This window comes from Pezoporus flaviventris, unplaced genomic scaffold (assembly GCF_033815535.1).
Source record: "Pezoporus flaviventris isolate CSIRO_AGI_PZ_B2104156 unplaced genomic scaffold, CSIRO_AGI_Pfla_v1 ptg000001l, whole genome shotgun sequence".
In the NCBI taxonomy this organism is placed as follows: domain Eukaryota; kingdom Metazoa; phylum Chordata; class Aves; order Psittaciformes; family Psittacidae; genus Pezoporus; species Pezoporus flaviventris.
This window is the reverse complement of record NW_026892549.1, coordinates 10,640,256-10,663,296: the sequence shown is the minus strand read 5'-3', so window position 1 is coordinate 10,663,296 and position 23,041 is coordinate 10,640,256. Positions and strand designations below refer to the sequence as shown.

The following is a 23,041-nucleotide window of genomic DNA, read 5'->3' as shown; positions in this document are numbered from 1 at the left end:
CATCGGCTTCACCAACACTGTTCTCAAACTAGAAGTCAAAACACAGCACTGCACCAGTTAACACAAAGGAAAAAAAACATGACTGCTACTGCTGAACCCAGGACAATAGGTTAAAAGTATATATTTGAATTTGCAAATTTGCATTGCCCTAGTATACAAATATTAATCCTTCTCTACTGCTTCTTCAAACCTCTTGCACCAATGTAACAGACCTGTGGGTCATACACACGTGCCATGCTCTTTAGGTAACCTTTATCGCAAATTTGGATCAACTTAAGTCAAACTTATTCCATAACATTTAAAACATAAAGGGCAGTACAGATCTTGCCATAATAACTGATGTTTGTATTTTTCTTAATGTTGTAATTCGCCTTTCTGAAAGGGCTACTTTGAACCTTTGTTCCAAATCTGCAGGTGTTTGAAGCTCAGGTTCATTAAGAAAAAAAAGAACCAGAACCTGCTGCTCCCTCTCGCTAGTGCAAGTGGGAGCTGGATCTTTGAAAATTCGTATCTTCGCTGCAGAAACAGCCATAGGGAAGGAATGGCCTTTGCCCTCACTATTTTAACACTGTTCTGAAGTCCTGAAAAAACATCTTTTTGAGACATTAGGTATCAAAAAGGAGCACTAGATACTGAAAAGAATTGTGCATAGAAATTCATTTGAGGGCATTTGGTACTGACCACAAGCTCATGCTTAGCTGGCCCAGAAAAAATATTTTCACAGGTAGCTGTAATACCTTACATTGACAAGCACAGAAAGGATGAAAGCTGGCTATATCCCTAATCAACTCCACTGGTATCTCTGTCTGCCAGCTACACAAGAGCTAACATCACCACTGGATGCCAGTGATAGCTGCCTCCTGGATAACTGACACAAATCACACCACCAGCATTTGAAAAAGCACAGCCACAGTTCAGCTGGAAATCATGCAACATACCTGCATTCAAGGATAAAGAAAATTAATCAAAATATGTTTGAGTGTATCCTTTAGATTCAAACCCACAACCTTCCAGCTTTCCAGCATTATATATTTTATAATATATATATATATATTATGTATTTTAGCACAATATGCCTGACTCTAAGGCATAGATATTTACACAAATGTAGCTACTACAAGAATTGTAGTAACTGTACAAGAATTTAGACTTTCATGTGACTATCTTGCTTGGCTTGTGGGCCATATGTTTGCTATGATCTTGAATGAAGAAAACTGTTAAAGTGTGACAAAGCAAATAAAGCTCTTATTTTTCAGCAGCTTATCCTAAAATTAACCTAAAGCTTATCTTGGCAGCAGAGGACACAGAGAGAGTAAATTCTCTTGAAGTCATGATGGTGTCTGCCCTCAAATTGTCAGTACACCAGTCCTAAAGCAGGTCACAATCTGCATTGTGTCTTTTTAAACGTTTCCAGTAGGAGATATCAAATATTTGGCATGGTACCAGCTGCTGTAAGGCTTTATTGAGGTAACCACATCCACCCCACCTGGCTCGTAAACAGCCAGCCTGCTCAAAGAGAACATCAATCTTTATGACTACAAAAAAAAAATAAAAATCCATAGAACAAACCACACACCATTCTTCAGGATTCCTGAAACACTCCTGATACTCCTCAGCCTTGCTACTACACTGCAATATGCTCCTTCAACCATGCTGCAAAATGAGAAGATGAGACGTATGGGTCCTATCTGACTGCTAAAAGGCTCTGCATATTGCCTTCTAGGATTTGTGTTTCTAACAGGCAGGAAAACACACCCGTTTGGGATTAACAGCTTCAAAAATGGGGTATGGTGGAATACACTCATGAACTAAGAGGAGGAATGAGTGATATGATACAGAAGGCTGAGCCCCACAACAGTAATTGAACCTGCATGCTTAGAAGAGATGGTATCTGTTTAATTTTATTGATTACATGTGCAAGTGTGTCGAGCAACTGGATGATTTTACCATTCCTACAAAGGAATTCAAAATCTCGCTGGTTTAAAGTTTTCTCACTTCCAGTTTGCATTTACATGAACAGTCCGTAACATTTATGTATTAATCACACCCCCAAGACAAAACTCTCACTGTCCTGTTAATGCTGACAGCACACAAGATTTGATTGAAGCGGTATATAAATCTGTCTTTTTGAACCTCAATGATTTAAAAAGCCAAGACAAAACAGTTCTTTATCTATCAACTGAGCTATTTAACTTTAAGCTATATATCATTCTCTCGTTCACTGTGTATTACTAGAAGCACACTCTCCACCCATCCCTCTCAGTAAGTCAAAGCCCTCATGGGTATGCTCCGCTACAGGCAGATCTGAGAAAAAACATCACTGAAGAAAAACTGATTTTTGTTACTCCAGGTATGAAGATCAGATTAAAGACAGGTGCATTTCCACTTCAACTTCAAAACAAGTCTTTTTAATTTTACAAACAAAACTGCTTCTTACACTTTCCAAAAGTTTTAGTTTCTAAAAGAACGATACCAATCTACACTTATGCGACTCTTACAGAAGAAACAAAATCTAGGTATACCATTAGACACAGTGTTGTGTCACTGAATACAACACATCAATGGAGATTTAAGATCTTATTCCAATACGTCACAAAGAATTTATTTAAAAGTTACTTTCAATAAATTGAACACAGTAAATCTTTTCTCTGAGAAATGAAACAGACTCTGCAAATTCATTCTATATTATTAATCCATTAAAAGACGATAAACCAAGAATTCTACTCAGGTAAGAACTCAGCTTTGCTGAGATTTATGTTAAAATAGAAGATCTCAGAAAGGTGCTAGCTTCATGCCTTCAACTGGGAATAAAACTAGACACCACCTCAACTCGCAACCTCTTCCTTTCGGAGGATTCAAGCAAGCTGTTGAAGATGCTCCTGCTTCTCATGATGCTGTGAGCCAAACAAAGCACGCATGGCAAGCTGCCTCTGCAGACCACCATTCTTAGGGAGAACAGGACATGCCGGTGTTGAATTGGAAGCACACACAGGTAACAGAGCACACCATTATTGATACTCTACCCCCAAAGCGTCTTCAGCTTCCGTAAGTGAAGAGCTTCCCTGTCAAACTCCGGAAGAACATAATATTGGATCTTAAAATAACACTGATTTGATTACATTACTTCCCTTTACTCTTCGCTTAATTCCAACACGATTTCTGTGTCTGCTCTGTCAATAGAGCCATGTGAATAATGGATTTCTGTTTGAGCACCGAACCAAGGGAAAGAAAAATAAACCTCTATAACTGTTTTAAACAGACTAAAGAGAGACTGGGAATGACTGAGGAAAAAAGTAATTTCACAATAAGGCAAAATGCCGGTTTAATCTAAAAGGAATATTTGCTTGTATATTAACAACCTCTTTTAAAAATATTCTTTTAATTTTGTTTAAGACTTGGACTAGTTCATTTACCAAATAAAGCAAATATTAATCATTTAATCTAAAAATGCTGAAACATTTTTACTCTGAAACACTGTTCTCCAATTTTACAAATAAAACTGTCAAACAGAATAGAAATTTAGAAGTAGATGTATTTCAACCAAAACGTACTCTTTCAGTGAACTTATTAACACTTATAAGCAAAAAAACCTCTCATCTTCTTGGAAAGTGCTACATTCTGGATACCGACTGCCTAGAACCAGAGATCGCACAGAAATCTAAAACAAAACTGTTCTGCTGAATTGACTCTCATCAGTACTGCCAGAACAGCAGCAGTAATACTAGAATAAAGGTGAAATGAGGGTAACCGATTTTTTACTCCACAGTCATTTATGGTCCTGACTGCTCTTTGCTGCTGCTCATGCAGCCCCATGTCCAGCATCAGTGAGGCTCAATAAGCCCAGGCTCAGGCAATGGGTGCTGCCCCCAACTCAGGTAACTCTTGCAGATTGAAGCCAGCCACTTATTCCACTGAGAATACTTAAAAGAAAACATCTTGCCACCATCACAGCTAAGACAGTAGGATTGCAGCATGTTTCATTTCTAAGGTACCATCTAGGAAGATTGTCTTAGCAGAGTGGTTTAACCCTTACAGGTGCAAGTCCCAGGATTTGCTAGATATTTTCCTCATATATGGCAGGGAAAGGTGAACAGAAACCTCCAAAGTACCTGGGAACATCTAAGTGAGGCAGAAGCTGCTGAAGAAGGTGGCTTGTGACAGGTCCCAGGTACAGTCATTTGAGTGCTACAGGAGAAGATAGAATCATAGAATCAAAGATAGAAAGCAGTGCTCTTCTGGAACCTCTGGACTCTGCTCCTCTGAATTTGGTACCTCCATTTCCCTACCACTGTGTGAACTATGTATGAATAAGGAACCAAGAGATTATTAAGCACTGTTCCAAATCCTGTACGCTGAAAGGAAGACATCCCCACAAAATTAAGAAAACCTGATCCCCAGACTGACAGTTTAGAAGGGCAAATACTTACCAGCTTTTGAGCTGTAGTTGGGCTGGTTAAGTAGAAAACAGCCGGAACCCAGCAAAATCATAAAACCTTTGCATTAAACCTCATAGCCAACTTGATAATTTCTGATTAAAACAATGAAGCCTTTGGGTATAAACTATTTCTTATTTTTGATTATTTAGACACTATGCTGTTCACTATGACAGAAAAATCATTCTTGTTATTAATAGTTCTTCTGGTAGGAATCAGAATGAGCAGAAGCAAATTAATAGCTGATGACATGGAAATTACAACAAACTAGACTGACAACTTGCAGGTACGATTCTGAATAATAACATTTTGCATCTGTTCAAGAGTACTGCTAATAGGTGAGATTTAGTTTATATACTGTCAGAAACAGTTCTAAAAGGGTAGAAAAATGAATTGTCAGTTTATGAGTCATACTTGTTATTGCATGAATTTATTATATGAATTTACTGTAGTTCCTTCTTATGTATGTTCTCAGGTTGTACTCCTCATTAAAAGAACTGTTGTGTTCACAAGCTACATGACCATAATGTGCATTTTTAAATACTGTAATTTAGTTCAACATTTGTCTTGTTTCAATCTATTTTTCTATTATTAATACAGCCTAAAACAGATATGGAATATAACAATTAAAAGGGTTCCCAAATTCCTCCATCAGATAAAACTCAACACGATTTATAAGTTAGATACAGTTGTATTTCCTAGCATCTAAATCAAAAGACTGGGAAACTACCTATGAAGGCACACCAGCTCCTGTTTGGACTGAACTTTTACCTGCTGCACCCTGAGCCAAGTCTTGCTGTCTAATGTTATCTGCAGTTTTCTGCACACTACTACAACATTGAATTCCCTTTGTCACACCATACTCAAAGTGCTTGTATCTATCACAAAGGAAGAAGCAGCAGAGCACTAAAAAGATTATTTTAGTCATTGTTCTCAAAAAAATGAAACCCAATACATTTGGGCTACTGTCCAATTGCATTTTAAAATTAAAAAGGTTTGACTGTGTTTGTGGTTTTGTATCTACTGAGCAGCATCATTTAAGGAGACCAAGTAAACTGGAGAGTTTTTAGAGAGTTATTTTCATCTGGTCAATACATAGTAATGTTTGTCTGTTCTGATCAAGACTGCATAAATTCAAATGTCAAATACGTGCAACCGCCTGATCAAGAATACATTACAAACAAGAGATTATGCAATTCTTTGTTGAACAACCTAAAACAAAGACTGACAAAAAACACAAATAATCCTTGGGTTATGTGTGAACATAAAAAAGAGTTTGCAAATAAATTCTTTGATCTAAATTATAGATCCAGGTACCCAATGATACACTTACACGATCCACTTGTAACTAGCATCATCCATTTTCCTGTACTATTCTTTTGTCTTCCCAGGCTTCCTCAGAAGTATCCATTGTCCTTCACTAACTAAATAAATAACAGTTTGCTGATAAAATTTTGCTTGTAAGAAGCATGCAATATAGGTCTTTTCCCATATTATGCATTACTTTATTTCATTTCTATACATTATTTAATTTCATTTGATTTATTACACTACTGTCTTCTGATGCTACAGAAGAGTTGAACTCGAGTTTCTAGCAAGCATAATATACATGTTTAACAACTTATTAACAGAGATTAGAGATGCAACTAGGTGGGAACAGAGACACCTAACAGTGACAAAGTTATGAGATGATTATGGTCTTCTCATTCCTCCTCATCTATGCTAACTACTGCAAATCACAGATTCCAGCCTCCCAATGAAAACGTGTGGTATGTCGTATGTGCTCTGTGACAGCCCTTTCATTATGGACCCCCTAGAGTAACTTATTTAAGAAACAAAACTTCATTTTTGTACCTCTAGGCCAAGTGGAAGTAAGAATGTAACATCACTGAAATTCATACAAGCCCTTACAAAGAGAAACTGCTTTGACAGAGAAATCTTCAGAGAAACCCTGCAAACCAGAGTAAGACCCATGCGCAACTTGCTCCCGAGTTGTTCAAGCTCCAGCTCAGGCCAGTGGCAGTTTGTTACTTGGGTCAGTACCACAAAATCTTCTCACCATAAAGGATGGCTTCTTAAAACGGAACGAAAGAACACTAAAAGGGGCTCTGAAGTTGAGGTTTCTGTTAGAGAAATATGTTAGCCACTGCTCCCTGCTCACCTCCCAGACAGGTTCCTCCCAATCCTCTCTCATGACCCAGGCTGGCACCACAAGCATGCAAGAGATGTGACATGGGAAAAAGACACTGGGGTGACCAAGAGTGGGACAGAGAAAGGCTAATGCCTTGTTAACCTCACTCACTATCTATCAACACATACAAGAGACAAAGATGAACCTCCAAGCTATACTTTGCTGGAGAGAAGTTTAGGCCAATGGGATCCCACAGGCTCTGCTGACAGCAGCAAAGTTGTCTGCCATAGGAAAGAGGACTAAGAAACCCGGCCAGTTCCCTTCAACTGCAGTCAATGTAATTAGAGCTCAGTTTTGTCAAGCAAAAACTGCATCTCCTCATGACAAAAGGCCTCAGGTCTCTAAGCCATGGAAAGCAGTATGCAACTGCATTATACAGCAGAACATGTCTAGCAAAGGACACAGGTTCAGCCATGCTGTGGGTAAAGGGAGAGGAGAAGATGGGCAAGGGCAAGAAGCCATGCTGCCAAGCTCTTCTGTAGCATGGCTGACACAAAAAGGACTGATATATCAGCTATTTCTCACTTCTAAAGAGCAGTGAACTAGCACACTGAAACAAGAAGAGGAGAGCATCATGCCAAAAAGTCTAGCATTATATGAAGACAGCTTACAGACAAGGATACACGTAAGACCCAAAGTACCCTAATCAACATACTCCAGGCCCAAATAAACTGTTGTTAGGATGATGATACATTGGATTTTGTCATTTAGCAGAGTCAAAAAAAATGTTCTATTTTTTAATCCCTTTAGGCATTCAGTGGGAATACTGAACAAAAATGCCAGGCACAGAAGACAAAATGACTGCATAAATGACAGGATTTTAGGATACAAAGCTGAATTCTACAAATGATGCTTAAGTAAATGAAAATACCAGCCCATAATGCAGCTGTTCTAAATGCTTTCAGCAGGCCAGTTACTTGCACAGAATTTTTAACTTCTGTATAATGCTAAGCATTAGCATAGGCCTTATGCTATTTACCTGTAATTGATATGTCTCTCAGTTTCACACAACTCCCTACTGGCTTCCCACTACCAAGTAACCAACTATTCCAGGTAAAACACTTTATGCAACTCTGCAGCTTACTCCAGCTTTTATATCTAACAAAATAGACCACTTATTGCAATTAGAATCTGTCTAAGAGAACATCAGAGAAGAAACAAAGGTTATAAACAAAGTAACTAGTGTTACTGGATTGACAGAAGAAGAAACAAATCTTTTTTCCCCCCAATTTTTTTTATCCTGGTGGATCAAAAATTCAGGAAAGCTTAAAAGTAGTTCTAGCCAGTGCTTCTAATCTGCCTAGTGATCTAGATAGTTCCTTGTTAAACCTCAGCTAGAACTGGGTGATGAACACATCCAGTGAAAATGTTTACCTTGGGCTGGTGGGGTTGGAAGAATGTCACAACTTTATTGTTTTTGTAACTAAAACATGCACAGGTAATTGAAATGAAAAGAGTACTATGAGACTTCCAATCGCTTGTTGAACAACTAAGTGAAGAAGGGACACTTCAGAGGTACGGCTTCTTAAGGATCATAGACACAGAGAACAGTTTGATCAGAGATCAATGAGCATCTGCCATGTTTTATGCTTTCCTTCCGAGTCTCACGTTGCTGCACAAAAATGGATGTTGGCACAGTTTTAACAGTGTGAAGTACATGGTGCTCCTTAGCAATACAAGACTGCATCTGCAAACATTGCTGCAGGAATGGACCTACAGTTACGATTACACACGAGAAGAACCACTCAGACAACATTCAGAGACATCTCTTGGCTCTTCCTTATATTCTGACTATGTCATTTTATAACAGTTACAGATTTTTTTTTCTTTCTTTCCCATTGTCACAAACTTACAAGAAAACCACATATACTTAAAAGTATTTCAGGAGAATCTGTGATCTTCAGACAAAGCAGCCATCATTTCATTCTGTCAGATTCTAATGCCTCAGAAGCGTCACCCTTTTTTTTAGCCATTTGCCAATTAACCCCTCTGGTTATCAACTGAAATTGTTTCCTGTGAGCGGTCTCAGAACCATATAAAAGAAGAATTCTCCATTTCCAACATAATATCAGGCTCTACAGTTCCACAATTTTGCCGCTTTTGAGATGATAGCTGTCTCACCATGACTAAGGACTGAAAAATTGTGCTCCATGTAATTGAATCTAAAGATCTGACAACACTGACCTTATCAAGAAATGAAACTTTTGGCTGAGGTTCAAACCATGCACAAGAAATAAGCTCTTGCTAGTTCTTTGTAAACATCATATAAAAAGGTACTTATTCATTAACAATTTGTAAACTGAACACACTGTAGGTCTCAAACTGCTGCCAAGTAAACTATTATTTAGTACTATCATTTCATTTACATCTAATTCTTGTATAAATTTTGGCAGCACAATTGAGCATTCTTTCTCATAATTGTAAAAGGGTTATTCTAAGATATAAATATGCAGACCATACGCTAAAAAACAGCATAGAGGAAATGCTAGGGGCATCAAAACCTGAAAGTTTCATAAAAATTCAGTAAGGAGCTATTGTAATAATCACAATTGCTGTGCACGAAAATGCCATTTTAGAAGGGGGCACAAAACATATGGGGCTGTTAAGACAATACCATTGCATACCTTTCTTGTTCTTGCATACAGCTTTCAGGATGCGTTTTCCAGGTCCACATTTTCCATGGTCAGTCACACATATTCCTTCTGAAACAACCCACTCATAACACACTGGGTCTTCACAAGGAATAGATTCAATTAAATGCGGACAGTCTGCCAGGGTGTCTACTGGATCCACGATCACTTGCCTTTGTCTCATTCTAAAGCCTGGAAAAATAGAAACCAAACTAACTCGAGAAGCAAAAAAATTATTTATACCAATAATCTAGTTACAAGAGGACTATCTAGGTCATCTGGAACTGGGGAATATAAAGAAAAACCAGGGTACAACGCTTAAAAACTGAACTGATTAGGACAACACTTGGCTGTATATGTATGCAAAATTTACGAGCGTGTAAAGGATTCCAACAAACCACATTTTTCATATTTCTTTTTCCCTTTCATCAACATTAGATAGAAATATACTTGTCCAAATATAGGAATTTGCCAATGATGCATATATTAATCTAATAACATTAAGATAAGAAGAGAGAAACAGTTACAGGAATTGAAGATATAAAGGACATCTATATTCTGCCTGGGAAACCACTAATGAAAAGACTTGTTTTGAGATGGAGCAGAGCAGTTTACTAAGAAATTAATATTCTGCTTTATGAAGGTGTAAGGATTTTTGATACATAATGCATATCAGACCTCTTTGAAATGACATCTTATTAAATTGGAAGATTCAAATGTAAAGTGGAAGGAAAAGGTTACAGAAATAATGAAAGAATTGATTACATAAACTACCTCCTTCTGAATAAAACTGAAAGTCATGTTGCTATATAAAACGCAGAACTAATGTGCCAGTATCTTTCAGCATGTTTTGTTATGTAAATGACAGAATTCTAAGAAAGACATCAAAAAAATACATGTTGGTCTTTCTTACAACAGTCTCAGACAAGGGGCAAATACACAGCATTAGTGGAGGCCACACGGAAATCTCTTGGCCGTGAAACAGAAATGAAAACAGAAAATAAAACATTCCAGAGAATACAACAGACCAAACTTCCACCATTTGCAAATCAGTAAAATGAAATCATTCACAATAATTTAAAAATGAAACCTTTATATTAAACCACTATTATTTTACTATTTCATTTTTAATTTGAAAAATTCTGACCAGCTCAAATCATTTTGAAAACTTATGCTATTTTCAGATAAGTGTATTTTTCAAACAATAGTATTCATTCCCTGACATGAACTCCAACAGTCACCTTTTCAACTCAGACCCTTAGGAAAGGCTTTGCAATGAATTTCAAAGTGTTGCAGCAACAAACATTTAAGCTAGTCAATTAGGATCCAAGGGAGTTCAATTATATTTGCATACTCTTCTTCCAGGAATTTAAAACAAACCCAGACCAATGAGAACAATCTCTTGCGTCACCTTAACTCCAGGATGATAGGGTTGTGGGATAAACACCACCCAAGCATTGCCCTTGAATCCAGGCATGCAGCTGGACTTCCGAGTGGGATCAGAGATGGACAGCCTGGCACTGCGGAGGTCTGCAGCTGTTATCCCAGGAAATCCTCTTTTTCTACAAGTTCAGTGCAGGACAAAAGGATCTGAATCAGGCTGAAAATCTTATCTTATTCTTTTTTTTTTTTTTCCTTTTCTCCTCCCAAAAATAACTGCAAAAAGCTTTCAAAGGTCATATTCCATTCCTGAATGTACATCACATCAACGAGCTTCATCCTATGGTTAGATTAACTTAAAAAAAAAAACACATTTAGCCTCCTATGTAAAATTTGACACAACTGCTTCTGCAATCTTAAAATATTCCATTACCTGCTTTAGATCCCCAAACACTGCAAAAGCAGTATTTAAGAGTAGCCATTACCTCTTCCTCTGTGGTGGTCCTGGCAGTTCTCGTGAAGACAGGGGCCCCACACCGACCAAACAGATACCACACATTCAGATGGGCACGGCAGGTTACACAGCTGGGAGGCAGAGGGAGCAGGTCCTAGACATAGCTTCCCATCAACTGGTCTAGTAACTGAGAGAAAAAAAGAAAGGAAAAAAGAAAAGCAGGGCTGTAGCTTTGCCCTGACCAATGCATGGAGCTCCAGACTCTACTGCGGGCCTTAGGTTTCCAGAATACATCAAACTCCAGTGCTTTCTTAGGGTCTTACCTCCTAGAGCAAAAAGTTAATCCTGTGTTCAGAAAGGCACTTGAAGTTTTATCTAAATCATCCATATTCAGCAGGACAACTAAAACTAAGCTTAATGGTAAACAGTGCTTTAAAACTAAATTCATTGTTGATTTTCAACAATGCTGCTTCAACAAATTAGAATCTAATCCCCAAGCACCTACGATCAAGGAGACCTCTTTATATCATACTAAAGAGAAAGACACATGAGAAGGAAATCCAAAAAAGCTCACACTGCAACTGGGAGCCAGGCAGAGGCAGATAATACAAACCTGAGCACAGGGGAATCTACCCATGTTCATCCCCACAAGGGGCACTGCCACCTCTGCATTACAGATGCATGGTCTAAACCTTTGAATTTTTCTCCATCTACTTTCAATAAAATTGAAATAAATTGAATAAAACTGAGCAGAGCTCTCTTTCTTCTACACAGACATATACATAAAGCATCTTAACATGTACTTGAGCTGCCTACACCCAAGGCATGCATGACTCTCCAAACCTCTTCATCCAAGAGATGAACTAACCCCAAACTCTGCCGAGTACCAGTTTAGTTGATACTGACAATAACTTTCGAAAGCTAATTCCCTTTGTATTTTCCTTTATCATAAGAGATTTCAACTAACTTTAAGTTTCAATTAACTTCTCCGGCCTTTTTATGAGGGGCAGCGGGAAGAACGAAAAGAAGGAGAAAGACTCTTAAATCTGTCTTCTAAGTCATTATATAATACTGCATTTTAATTACACTATGGGCTGAATTTGGCTGTCTCTTTAGATAAAGCAATATCAAAGCAGTCTGTCAAAAGGCAAAAGCCTGTTTGAGTTTACTCTGCCATCTCTTACAGAGACTTCATTAATTTTTATAGCTACTGATTTTGCTTTATCCTCATTTTAATGTTTAACATCTATTTTTCTTTGCTTCCATGCATGGAATTGACTTGAAAAGAATTTATGAAAATAATAAAGTGGAATCTTTAATTTTTCTGATATTTTACGATTTTCTTTAAAATGGGCAGTTTGACGAAAAACACAAGTCGTTTGTTTTTTTTTAAACACAAGACTTCAGTGCTCAAAATCCCAATAAATTTTGAATGGCACATACTGAAGCTGAGACTTCAGACCAATATCTTTGGTTATTATTCCAGCTCATCAGAACAACAGGATTAAACAACATAAGTGATTTAATTCTAAACTGAAAGATATGTTAGTAAAAATGACTATTTTCTGAATGTTTTCTGTGACACTGTAAGGTCTTTGACATGTCCATTTAGACATTACAATGAGGTGACATAAATTCACCTGAATGTTAACATAAACAGACCTTTTCTAGAGACCTTGCAAGTGAAGTGACAGAATGAGATTAACGTTAGAGTTTTAATGATAAGAGTATTTATTTTACCAAGAGGTCTCATGCATGACTTAACCTACCTTTCAGCATCAAGTTTTACAAAAACTGTACCATTTTTATGAAGTTCACTTGAAAAAATTAAAGGAAATAGAGGACAGATGGTCTACCCAAGGAATAAAGTCCAGTCCTACTCTGCTTTAACTCAGGGTGTCATTGCTAGCAATAGCTGTTCCCTCCTCAGTGATTTTTATATTGTTTCTATATTATAATTTAACTATTTAAACATGGAAGCTACTAGATAAAGCAGGCTGGTTCTCCTCAAAAACTAACAAGCTACAACCAGTGGTGCTGAGGATATTTAAAACTGATTTTGGATAAAAGAAAAAGAAGAAAAAATCATTACAAAAAAGTAAAGGGGCAGATTTTTACTGGTAGGCTGAGCCTACCAGCCATCCCTGACTCATGCTTGACCTCGTGCTCACCAACAGGGAAGGGCTTGTTGGAAATGTGACTCTCCAGAGCAGCCTTGGATGCAGCGATCATGAGGTGCTCGAATTTGAGATCCTCAGGACAGTGAGAAGAGCGTGCACTGCCCTGGATTTCAAAAGAGCAGACTTTGGCCTCTTCAGGAACCTGCTGTGGAAGGTTCCATGGGATACAGCCCCAGAGGGCAGAGGGGCCCAAGACTGTTGGTTGATATTCAAGGATCACCTGCTACAAGCTCAGGAGTGTTGCATCCCAACCAGAAGGAAGTGCAGCAGGAGGGCCAGGAGACCTCCTTGGATGGATAAGGAGCTCCTGAGGAAAATTCAAATGAAAAAAAGAGGCTTATAATAAGTGGAAGCAAAGACAGGTGGCCTGGGAAGAATACAGGGATGTTGTCTGGGAAGCTACGGACGAGGTTAGGAAAGCTAAAGCCCAGTTAGAATTAAACTTAGCTAGAGGTATTAAAGATAACAGGAAGGGATTCTACAAGTACATAGCAAATAAAAAACAGACTAGGGAGAATGTAGGCCCCCTCAGGAAGCTCTCAGGAGAACTGGCTACACAGGATTTGGAGAAGGCTGAGGTTCTGAATGACTTCTTTGCCTCAGTCTTCACTGGCAAAGGCTCTGACCCCACCACCCAGGTCTTGGAAGGCAGATGCAGGGACTGTGAGAATGAAGACCTTGTGCCCACTGTAGGAGAGGAACTGGTTTGAGACCATCTTAAAAATCTGAACGTGCACAAGTCCATGGGTCCTGATGAGATCCATCCGCGGGTCCTGAAGGAGCTGGCAAATGAAGTTGCTAAGCCACTGGCCATCATATTTGAGAAATCATGGCAGTCAGGTGAAGTTCCCGATGACTGGAAAAAGGGAAATATAACCCCCATGTTCAAGAAGGGGAAAATGGATAACCCAGGAAATTACAGAGCAGTCAGTCTCACCTCTGTGCCTGGCAAAATCTTGGAGCAGATTCTCCTGGAAGGCATGCGAAGGCACATGAAAATCAACATGGTGCTTGGTGACAGCCAGCATGGCTTCACTAAGGGGAAATCCTGCCTGACCAATTTGGTGGCCTTCTATGATGGACATACAGAACTGATGGACAGGGGGAGAGCAGTTGATGTCATCTACCTGGACTTGTGTAAAGCATCCGACACTGTCCCACACAACATCCTTGTCTCTAAATTGGAGAGACATCAATTTGATGGATGGACCACTCGGTGGATAAAGAACTGGCTGGATGGCTGCACACAAAGAGTTGGTCAATGGCTCAGTGTCTGGCTGGAGACCAGTAACGAGTGGTGTCCCTCAGGGATCGGTGTTGGGACCGGTCTTGTTCAACATCTTCGTCGCTGACATGGACAGTGGGATTGAGTGCGCCCTCAGCAAGTTTGCCAATGACACCAAGCTGTGTGGTTTGGTTGATACGCTGGAGGGAAGGAATGCCATCCAGAGGGACTTTGACTCACTTGTGAGGTGGGCTGATGCCAACCTCATGAAGTTTAACCATGACAAGTGAAAGCTCCTACAGCTGTGTCAGAGCAATCCCAGGCACAGCTACAGGTTGGGCAGAGAAGAGATTCAGAGCAGCCCTGCGGAGAAGGACTTGGGGGTGTTGGTTGATGAGAAAATGAACATGAGCTGGCAGTGTGCACTTGCAGCCCAGAAAGCCAACCGTATCCTGGGATGCATCAAAAGGAGTGTGACCAGCAGGTCCAAGGAGGTGATCCTGCCCCTCTACTCTGCTCTTGTGAGACCTCACATGGAGTATTGTGTGCAGTTCTGGTGTCCTCAACATAAAAAGGACATGGAACTGTTGGAACAAGTCCAGAGAAGGGCCACGAGGATGATCAGGGGACTGGAGCACCTCCCGTATGAAGACAGGCTGAGGAAGTTGGGGCTGTTCAGCCTGGAGAAGAGAAGGCTGCTTGGAGACCTCATAGCAGCCTTCCCGTCTCTGAAGGGGGCCTATAGGGATGCTGGGGAGGGACTCATTATTAGAGACTGTAGTGATAGGACAAGGGGTAACGGGTTAAAACTTAAACAGGGTAAGTTTAGATTGGATATAAGAAGGAAATTCTTTCCTGTAAGGGTGGTGAGGCACTGGAATGGGTTGCCCAGGGAAGTTGTGAATGCTCCATCCCTGGCAGTGTTCAAGACCAGGTTGGACGAGGCCTTGCGTGATATGATTTAGCCTAAGGTGTCCCTGCCCACAGCAGGGGGGTTGGAACTTGATGATCTTAAGGTCCTTTCCAACCCTAACTATTCTATGATTCTATGATTCTATGAAAGACTCCTTCCTATTCTGGAGGAAATCCCTATCGACCACCTTCCTCTCATGTCCAACCATTACCGCAGGACTGCCAAGACCACCACTAAATCATGTCATTGAGGGTGCCAGCTTATACTCACTCTACAATCTTCCAGTGAAAGTCTTCAGGAATAAGATAAGTACAAAAAGAAACAAGCTGCATTGATAAATGCATCTACAATAGCATTCTTTTCCAAAACCAGGAAGTATGAAGAGTCACTCTGGCATGACAGCCAGAGTGACTGGATGGACCAGTGGGGTCCTAGATAAAGGAATTTCATCTCTTCTTCAGCCATTTGATCGACAACCCTGATTTCCATCTATTTTATTTAATAGCTTGATGTGATTTTCTAGCGCTGTTCTTTCATATTGTAATAAATTATTATTTTTTTTTTACTATTAGGTGTTTTTTTTCCTGTGAACCTTTTAAATGCCAGAATTTTCACACACTGCCTTTTGCATAATTATTTACCTTTGAAAAACATTGGCCACTTTTAGGGTGAAGGGGAAAGGCAGAAGCCGGGGAATTAAAGGGTGCGAGAGGGAGGCAATATTTCTGACTGAAGTAGCAGCTTATTTATTACGCTTGTTCATACCTTTTAAAATCCTGTGTTCTTCCCAATCTATAGAACAAACTTGAAAAAGCAATCAAGCACTAATCTGGGAGCCTCTGAAACATTGCACATTTCTATAGCTGTTATATTGAATCTATCCTTTATAAATGTGACTACAGCTGCTCCCAGCACCAGTGTCTGCCTCGAGTTTGAATTTTACTATTTGCTGTTATTTTCAGGTTATTGCTACCAGCAGGATATAATAAATTGGGTTCTAAAGTATCTTGTTTCCCTATATATTTTTACTCAGGCAGTGATTTGGAGGAAGAGTGGAAGACAAAATCAGCTCTGATAGGATTATTTCCATAATGTAATTTTAATACAATAAATAAATTATCTGTGAATATACTCATATGCACATATACTTGCAGGCATACATACCAACACTGTGTTAAAAAGCAATGATGACCAGACACAGGGAGAAATACATAGGATGATATTTTGGTTGCAGTGATTCCTTTCAAATGTCGGTTTTCAATTCCTCAGTAGATAAATAACTCATTTTTTTCCCAGACCTTAACTTTAGTTCCCTCTTCCAATGAAAAAACAAGTATTTTTGACATTAACACCTAAATGAGGCATTTCCAAATACCACTAACGTATCTGGGATACACTCAAAGAATACCAGGACTGTCTCTTATATACTGATACAGCCATATTTTAGCTAATACTCAATTCTCAAAGCATTAAATCCAGATGCTTACCTTATCTTTGGCAGGACTAAGCCAAATTAATGATTGCCAGGGTACAAGAAAGAGATGGCATATCTTTGTGAAAGTTCCTACTGCCTTTGCCAGGACTCATGAACCAAAGACACTCGGATCAACACAAGGGGAAATTACTTGAGAAAATCACAAAGGAATGAGTCATGTTATTAAAAAACCTACATGTGTAAAATGTAATAGGGATTAACCCAGCAAAACACTTGTAAGTAGTTTCTCTAACATGAAAGCCTAGTTTTTATAGCAAAACCAAAACATTAGACAAAGGAGAAGTAGTGAAGGTAACTTAACTAGCCTGGAAATGGTGCCAACCCTAGTCTAGTGCACCCCTCCACCAAAAAGCCCGATGCACCCCATGCCTGATGGAAAGGGTTCCTTCATGCCTTTAAGAAGAATCAATTCTTTTTGAAGCCACAAGGCACAAAGTTAAAGTCCTATTTTCAATTAAATCTATCTAATAGACAAGAAACAAAGTATGAATAGAAAGCTAATCACAGCATGAAAGAGGGTTAATAGCAGATTGCCAAGAGCAACAACAGTTTAATGTATTTCAGAACAATAAAGATCCTCGCAATTTTATTAAAGTGACACAGACTATTAGCACTCCATAGTATTAAAAGTTTCCCTGTGTCCATACCCTCTGCTGCACAATGGGATCCTGATCCCAACTGGAATACTGTGTTGTTTTGCTACAGCAGAATTTGTAGAGATTATAAACAGAAACTGCAGATCTGGCAAAATTCAGAGTGAAGATGGGGCTTCACACCAGTGGTCACATGGCTGAGCAAAGCAGAGGAGAAAAGTCATCAAGAGTGTCCAGGAAAAACAGTAGAAACAATTGGGATGCTGAGGTGCTAGTGAAGGAAACGACAGGAATGAAAAAGGAATTCTCCAGGATGTTTGAGCCTTGATAGCTATTATTCAGAAAATGCCATTAGACGCTGAAAACCACTGGGACAGACCTGGTGGGGTGACAGAAGCCACAGTGAACACAGGGAAGAAAACCCAGAAGTGATGATCTACTTCACGAAAGACTCATAAGTGGGTGAACTTTACCCATCACTAAGTTTAGCATTCGTTCAACAGGAAGGAGCACCCATGAGCAGAAATCTGTTCTGTGAAGGACACATCACTGCAGCAGTCCTGGTACAACAAGAAAAGCACCACTATGAATGCTTCTATGATACTGGAACGTGGTAAAGGTGGCCCAAAGCTTAAGATAGTGACACATTAAGCTAGTCCACTCATGGCATAGCCATGCCAGCTCAGATCCTGAAATCAGCAGGACTGCTCCATGAAGAGTTGACCCAAATTCACAAGATTGATTTATCTCAAATGTTTCCTGTTCCAGGACAAGCACAGCCACCATTGGCTTCATTACCCCTCCCCACTGTCTTAGTCTGTGGCATAGCCTCGTACATACCAATCCCCTTATTTTTTCATATGACTCAACAATAGTGTTTGAACACAACATAGCTCCCCGTCCCAGTAACAACAGCAGGACAAAATTACTTACAGCAAACCACTACCATTCTAAATAAAATTAATCCAGTTCAGGTGGCAGGAAATCATGACAAAAATACAAATGAAATTAAAATCTTAGGTTTCAAAGATAAAACCCTAAGTCAAAACTTATTATCTCATATGAACTGACTGGGCAGCATATTATTTGCTGCATACCAAAGCCAGTCATATAAATCAAAGTATTCATAAAGGGATAAATATTTCATGGTCATATCAAATAGCTTGTTGACAAAAAAAGGCATATTATTTATAAGGCACCTTTTAGAAGGCACACTTCTTTCACTGTCAAAGTCTTTTATACATTATTCTCTTCATTTTACTTTAATTAGTTTCTAGACATGAAAGAACTGAAAATATTACACCTCTAAAAGACATTAGGGAAAATGTTTGGGTTTTTCCCCTAATGGATTCAAACTACAATTTTTGAAATACACATTTAAACAATACTCTCAAGCACTGCAACAAACTGAATAAAATCATTTCCTCTCTTGCTTCTAAAGGGTTTCCCCTGAAGAAGCCAGCTGTTACATATTTATTTTTCCATTATATGAGTTTTATCTTGTAAATTCTGCTCAGCATTTGGTGAGCTTACAGATCAATAACTCTGCATCACAGAAATATAAATCTGATGCAGACTTGCCTGAATATATTTTACACTTCAGAGGTGTATTTCTCATTTTCTCAAAGCAGCTCGGTCATCCCAATGATAAATAACTAGTTTGGGATGAGAGAGATCCTTAGAGGGGAGTCTTCCACCTGAGAATGCGGGTTTGTGTGATTCAGGACAACTAAGCCCCAGGCTGGATGCTTCTACTGCTGCACCACAAGCCAGCTGAACAGAGGTTTTTTTCACACCACTGCTGACCATCAGTTATCTCTCTATGGTCCTTGCAAAGTTTTCTCATTGTTAAGATATTCTAACCTATTCCTTTTCAATTTTATAAACCAGACAAGGACAACAGGATTTAAACATCAAAGTTCCTAAACTCTAATTTCCAGTGAGTAAATCAATCTTGTAATTCCTGCAGCTTCACCAGCATAAATTTGAAAACAAAACAAAACCCCCAAAAAAACCAAACCACACCCAAACAAAAAAAAAGTGTGCATTTAATCTAGTGTTCATACTCCACACAGGGTTCATATTCACTCCAACAGCGCATATCCCAACTCCTATCTGTAGCTTATCTCTAATCAACGCATCTTTTCCCAATAAATATGTGGGATGGTAACAGCCATAAATGATAACAACCTGCACAAGCAACTTACTGTTTCTGAAAAGTCAGACAAGACAGATAGCACCCAAAGGGTGGTGGCATGTTCAAATGCCAATGAAGAGTTTATTGAACAGATGCCTTATGTACCAATTTGAAACAGTAATCCCCCAAAAGACGTACATTGGAAGATCATGATTCACAGCAGAACAAAGAACTTGCAGGGGGAAAAAAATGTGGCACCCTCATTAGGAAACAGAACATACAGAGCAAAGAGGCAAACCCACATATTTTAGAGCTAGAAAAGACAAAAGGGCAGAAAGAAAAGAATGAGAATAAATACAGAATAATACAACATATAAATAAAGGAGACCTCAAATTCATCTTCGTGTAACTCCAAAGAGACATTAATTTCTGGAAAATAAAATACATTGCCAAAACATCTCCCATATGGGAATTAAGAATAGTCTAAAAAGTTCACTCATCAGATAAGAAAGGATTAAACAGTTTTGCCTAACTGAAGTAGAGAGAAAGCTCAACATTTTGTGGAAAACAAGAAAGGATAAAGGCCATTAAATTATCATTTTGAGACTTGTATAAGTAGGGCTTAGATTAAAGTGCAGGCAACACTTTCAGACCATTTGGGGATTCTGTCAGTAAAGTGGCTTGTAAGACAAAAATACATAGGGAAATACACACAGGGATGGATCAGAAAGCAACCATTAGACCTGAAAAGGCACTTGAGTATTTACTAGATCTTGAATTGTAAACAGACTAAAGGAGTTTGTTCTTGCTGCTACAGCTGGTAACACACAAGTTTATAAAAAAAAATACAATGCAAGATGACCCAGGTGGAACTGCATGCTAAAAATAAATCAAAAATGGTTGAACTGCAGTGAAATAAGTCAAGAAAATATATCTACTAACAGGTGAGGGCTGAGTATCTCTCAAAGGAAAGAGGGCTATAAAAGTAATAAAGACTTCCGTAAGAAGTAGTTTTGCAGGGTAACACTAAAAGGTATCTGAGAATAATGAAGGCACAACTACCTCACATACCTTCCACTGAAATTCAAGATAAAATAAAAATAAATATATGGAGACAAATATGATGGAGACACTTATTAAGCCAAAAAAGTGTAAAAAGACTTTAGAACCCTGTACAGGTATGAGAATTTAATGTGGATTTTCAGATGGAAAATAAAAAGTATTAAGAAGATAGGAAACTGCAATGATTTGCTTGTGAGCTGGTAATAACAGATACATTTTATTAGCCGATTTTACTATGCTGGGTAAACAATAAAGGGGATTCAAGGAAGAAAAACATTTCATAAAAGTCTTTTCAGTCCTATAATTAAAACTTAAGCAGACAGGCTCCCAAAAACATTTTAAGACGACTCTGAAAGTGAGAGGTAAATTGGATCTCATTCAAATAAGTAAAAAAGAAAAAATGTCAAGATATATAAGGCACAAACCTTATGAAAGAATGACAGGACAGGCAGATCCCTACTTAGAAAACCACAGAAAATATGGAGAGACGTGCAATCCCAGTCACTAGGGACAGCAGGTAACTAGTTCAGAGAAGAGAGGAGATGCTTCTGGAGAATTTTATAAAGGATGCCACCCCCAGACAACTGATTAAGGGTTACAGTCTATGGACAAATCCAAAAAGCAAAATTTAATTAGAAATCAAAAGGATGCTCCCTGGCCTTCAAGAAAGGAAGTAAAAAAATCCTGAGGCAGAAGAGTAAATGTAGGAATCTCGTATGTTCATTAATTGTTTGAATATAAATTCAGACACCATTCCCAGGCTCTAAGAGGAATTTTAATTCCCATATTATTGGACTTTATGTGATTGAGAGAAGAGTTGTATTGCCAAACAAGGAGAGAAATTTCATAAAGTGATCATTGCATAATATCCTTCCATACTTTTACCAAAGGTCTTTTTTGTTGGTACACTGGGGATTGTTAGTAAGTGATGCTCGCCCAGATTAATTAAAATTTATTGTGGGAAAATGTATCATGGGAGAACACATTCCAGATAACATTTTATAAAATCAACAGTCACAAAAATGTTGTATTAATTCAGAAAAGAGAATAAAACATGTGTTCACTTAGCCGTGCCTGGCTTTGAAAATAAGTTGAGGATCTGCATTTCTGCTTTATTGAAAACACCTTCCATAACACTGAAGAGATTTACATTAAAAAAGAGGTATGAATAAGGGTATCCACCACTACGCCTACAGTTTGCTCCAGACACAGAACGTTCAGGCCCAGTGATCAGGGAGTATGCAGAGATGAATGACAGAAAGGGCAGACTGGAGCTGTACATAGGTAGCTCACTTGCATTTTCTATGCTACTTTTTGTGCAAAATTTGTCTCCTCCTTAAATGCAGCATCATTTCAAACATGTAGCTTTGCTGCTTCCAGCTCTGGATATCAAAAAAATAATCATAAACTTTAAGTATTAGAAGACCATCTTTGTGTGAAAATTATAATTTTTAAAATGTTAAAATTCAATTAGATTCTTTAAAAACACATGGTTCTGCTTAAAGCCAATTATGATAAAGTTCAGTCTAAATTAACAAAAGCCTCACAACTGAGTAGAGATGTAGATTCCTTCAACTGAATAGCCAACATTAAAAATAGCACAGTCTCTTAAGTGCCTATACATCAGCTTACCTACAGGTACCTGAATGACAAAACACTTTACACATTTACCAAGTGTCCCTGCCAGCTTTGTCTAGATTCAAGTGTCCCAGAATGCAAGAATATTACAAAGGACTTCAAAAGTTGGAAGACCTTCTGTCCCCAAATACTCATCACCCATCTTAAAAATATGGACTTCCTCTTCAAGGCCTAAAACAATATATAACTTCAATTGGATCAAGACAGGTATTTCTTAGTTAGGTCACCTCTTGGGAGAGAAAGATATAAAATCTTATCAATGCATTTCTGAAAGTAATACCTGAATATAAGTTTCCTATTTCCAATATCTGCAAGTTGGAATTTTATAATCAAAATGTAGAAAGCTTTCAGCAGACTTAACCTTCTATATATAGGGACACAAGAAAACAGGGTCTCCCTTTCTAAATATACCCATTTTAATAAATGAGAAAGTAGATGGGAAGACTAAGCAAATGAAAAATGAGAGAGATATCCTTGGGGGATAAAAGAGCTTTGAGCAATATGTATAAATAAATCACAGATGGTACCTGTCTCCAACTAGGATTCAACATACTTTATCCAAGAATGCTGCTGGAGAGACCACAGGACACATTTCTTTCACATATATTATTGGGCCTAGGTCCAAATTCTCATTGGAAGTAATCAAAAGAGTAACAACTGTGATGGACTGTAATAACCTATTAGACTCGCTTGTTTGATCCTGAATGATC

At 38.5% G+C, this 23,041-nt stretch overlaps 1 protein-coding gene across 4 annotated transcripts in view; it reads right to left on the bottom strand.

Annotated features, from left to right (window-relative positions):
* The window catches only part of THSD7B (thrombospondin type 1 domain containing 7B), a 285,500-nt gene that overhangs the window by 182,739 nt on the left and 79,720 nt on the right, over positions 1–23,041 (bottom strand). For all 4 annotated transcript variants that reach the window (XM_061444781.1, XM_061444804.1, XM_061444797.1 and 1 more), the window contains 2 exons: positions 11,120–11,275; positions 9,249–9,446 (listed from right to left, as the gene is read on the bottom strand). In XM_061444781.1, the coding sequence (XP_061300765.1) occupies positions 9,249–9,446; positions 11,120–11,275 (354 nt within the window). The remainder of the gene's footprint in view (positions 1–9,248; positions 9,447–11,119; positions 11,276–23,041) is intronic.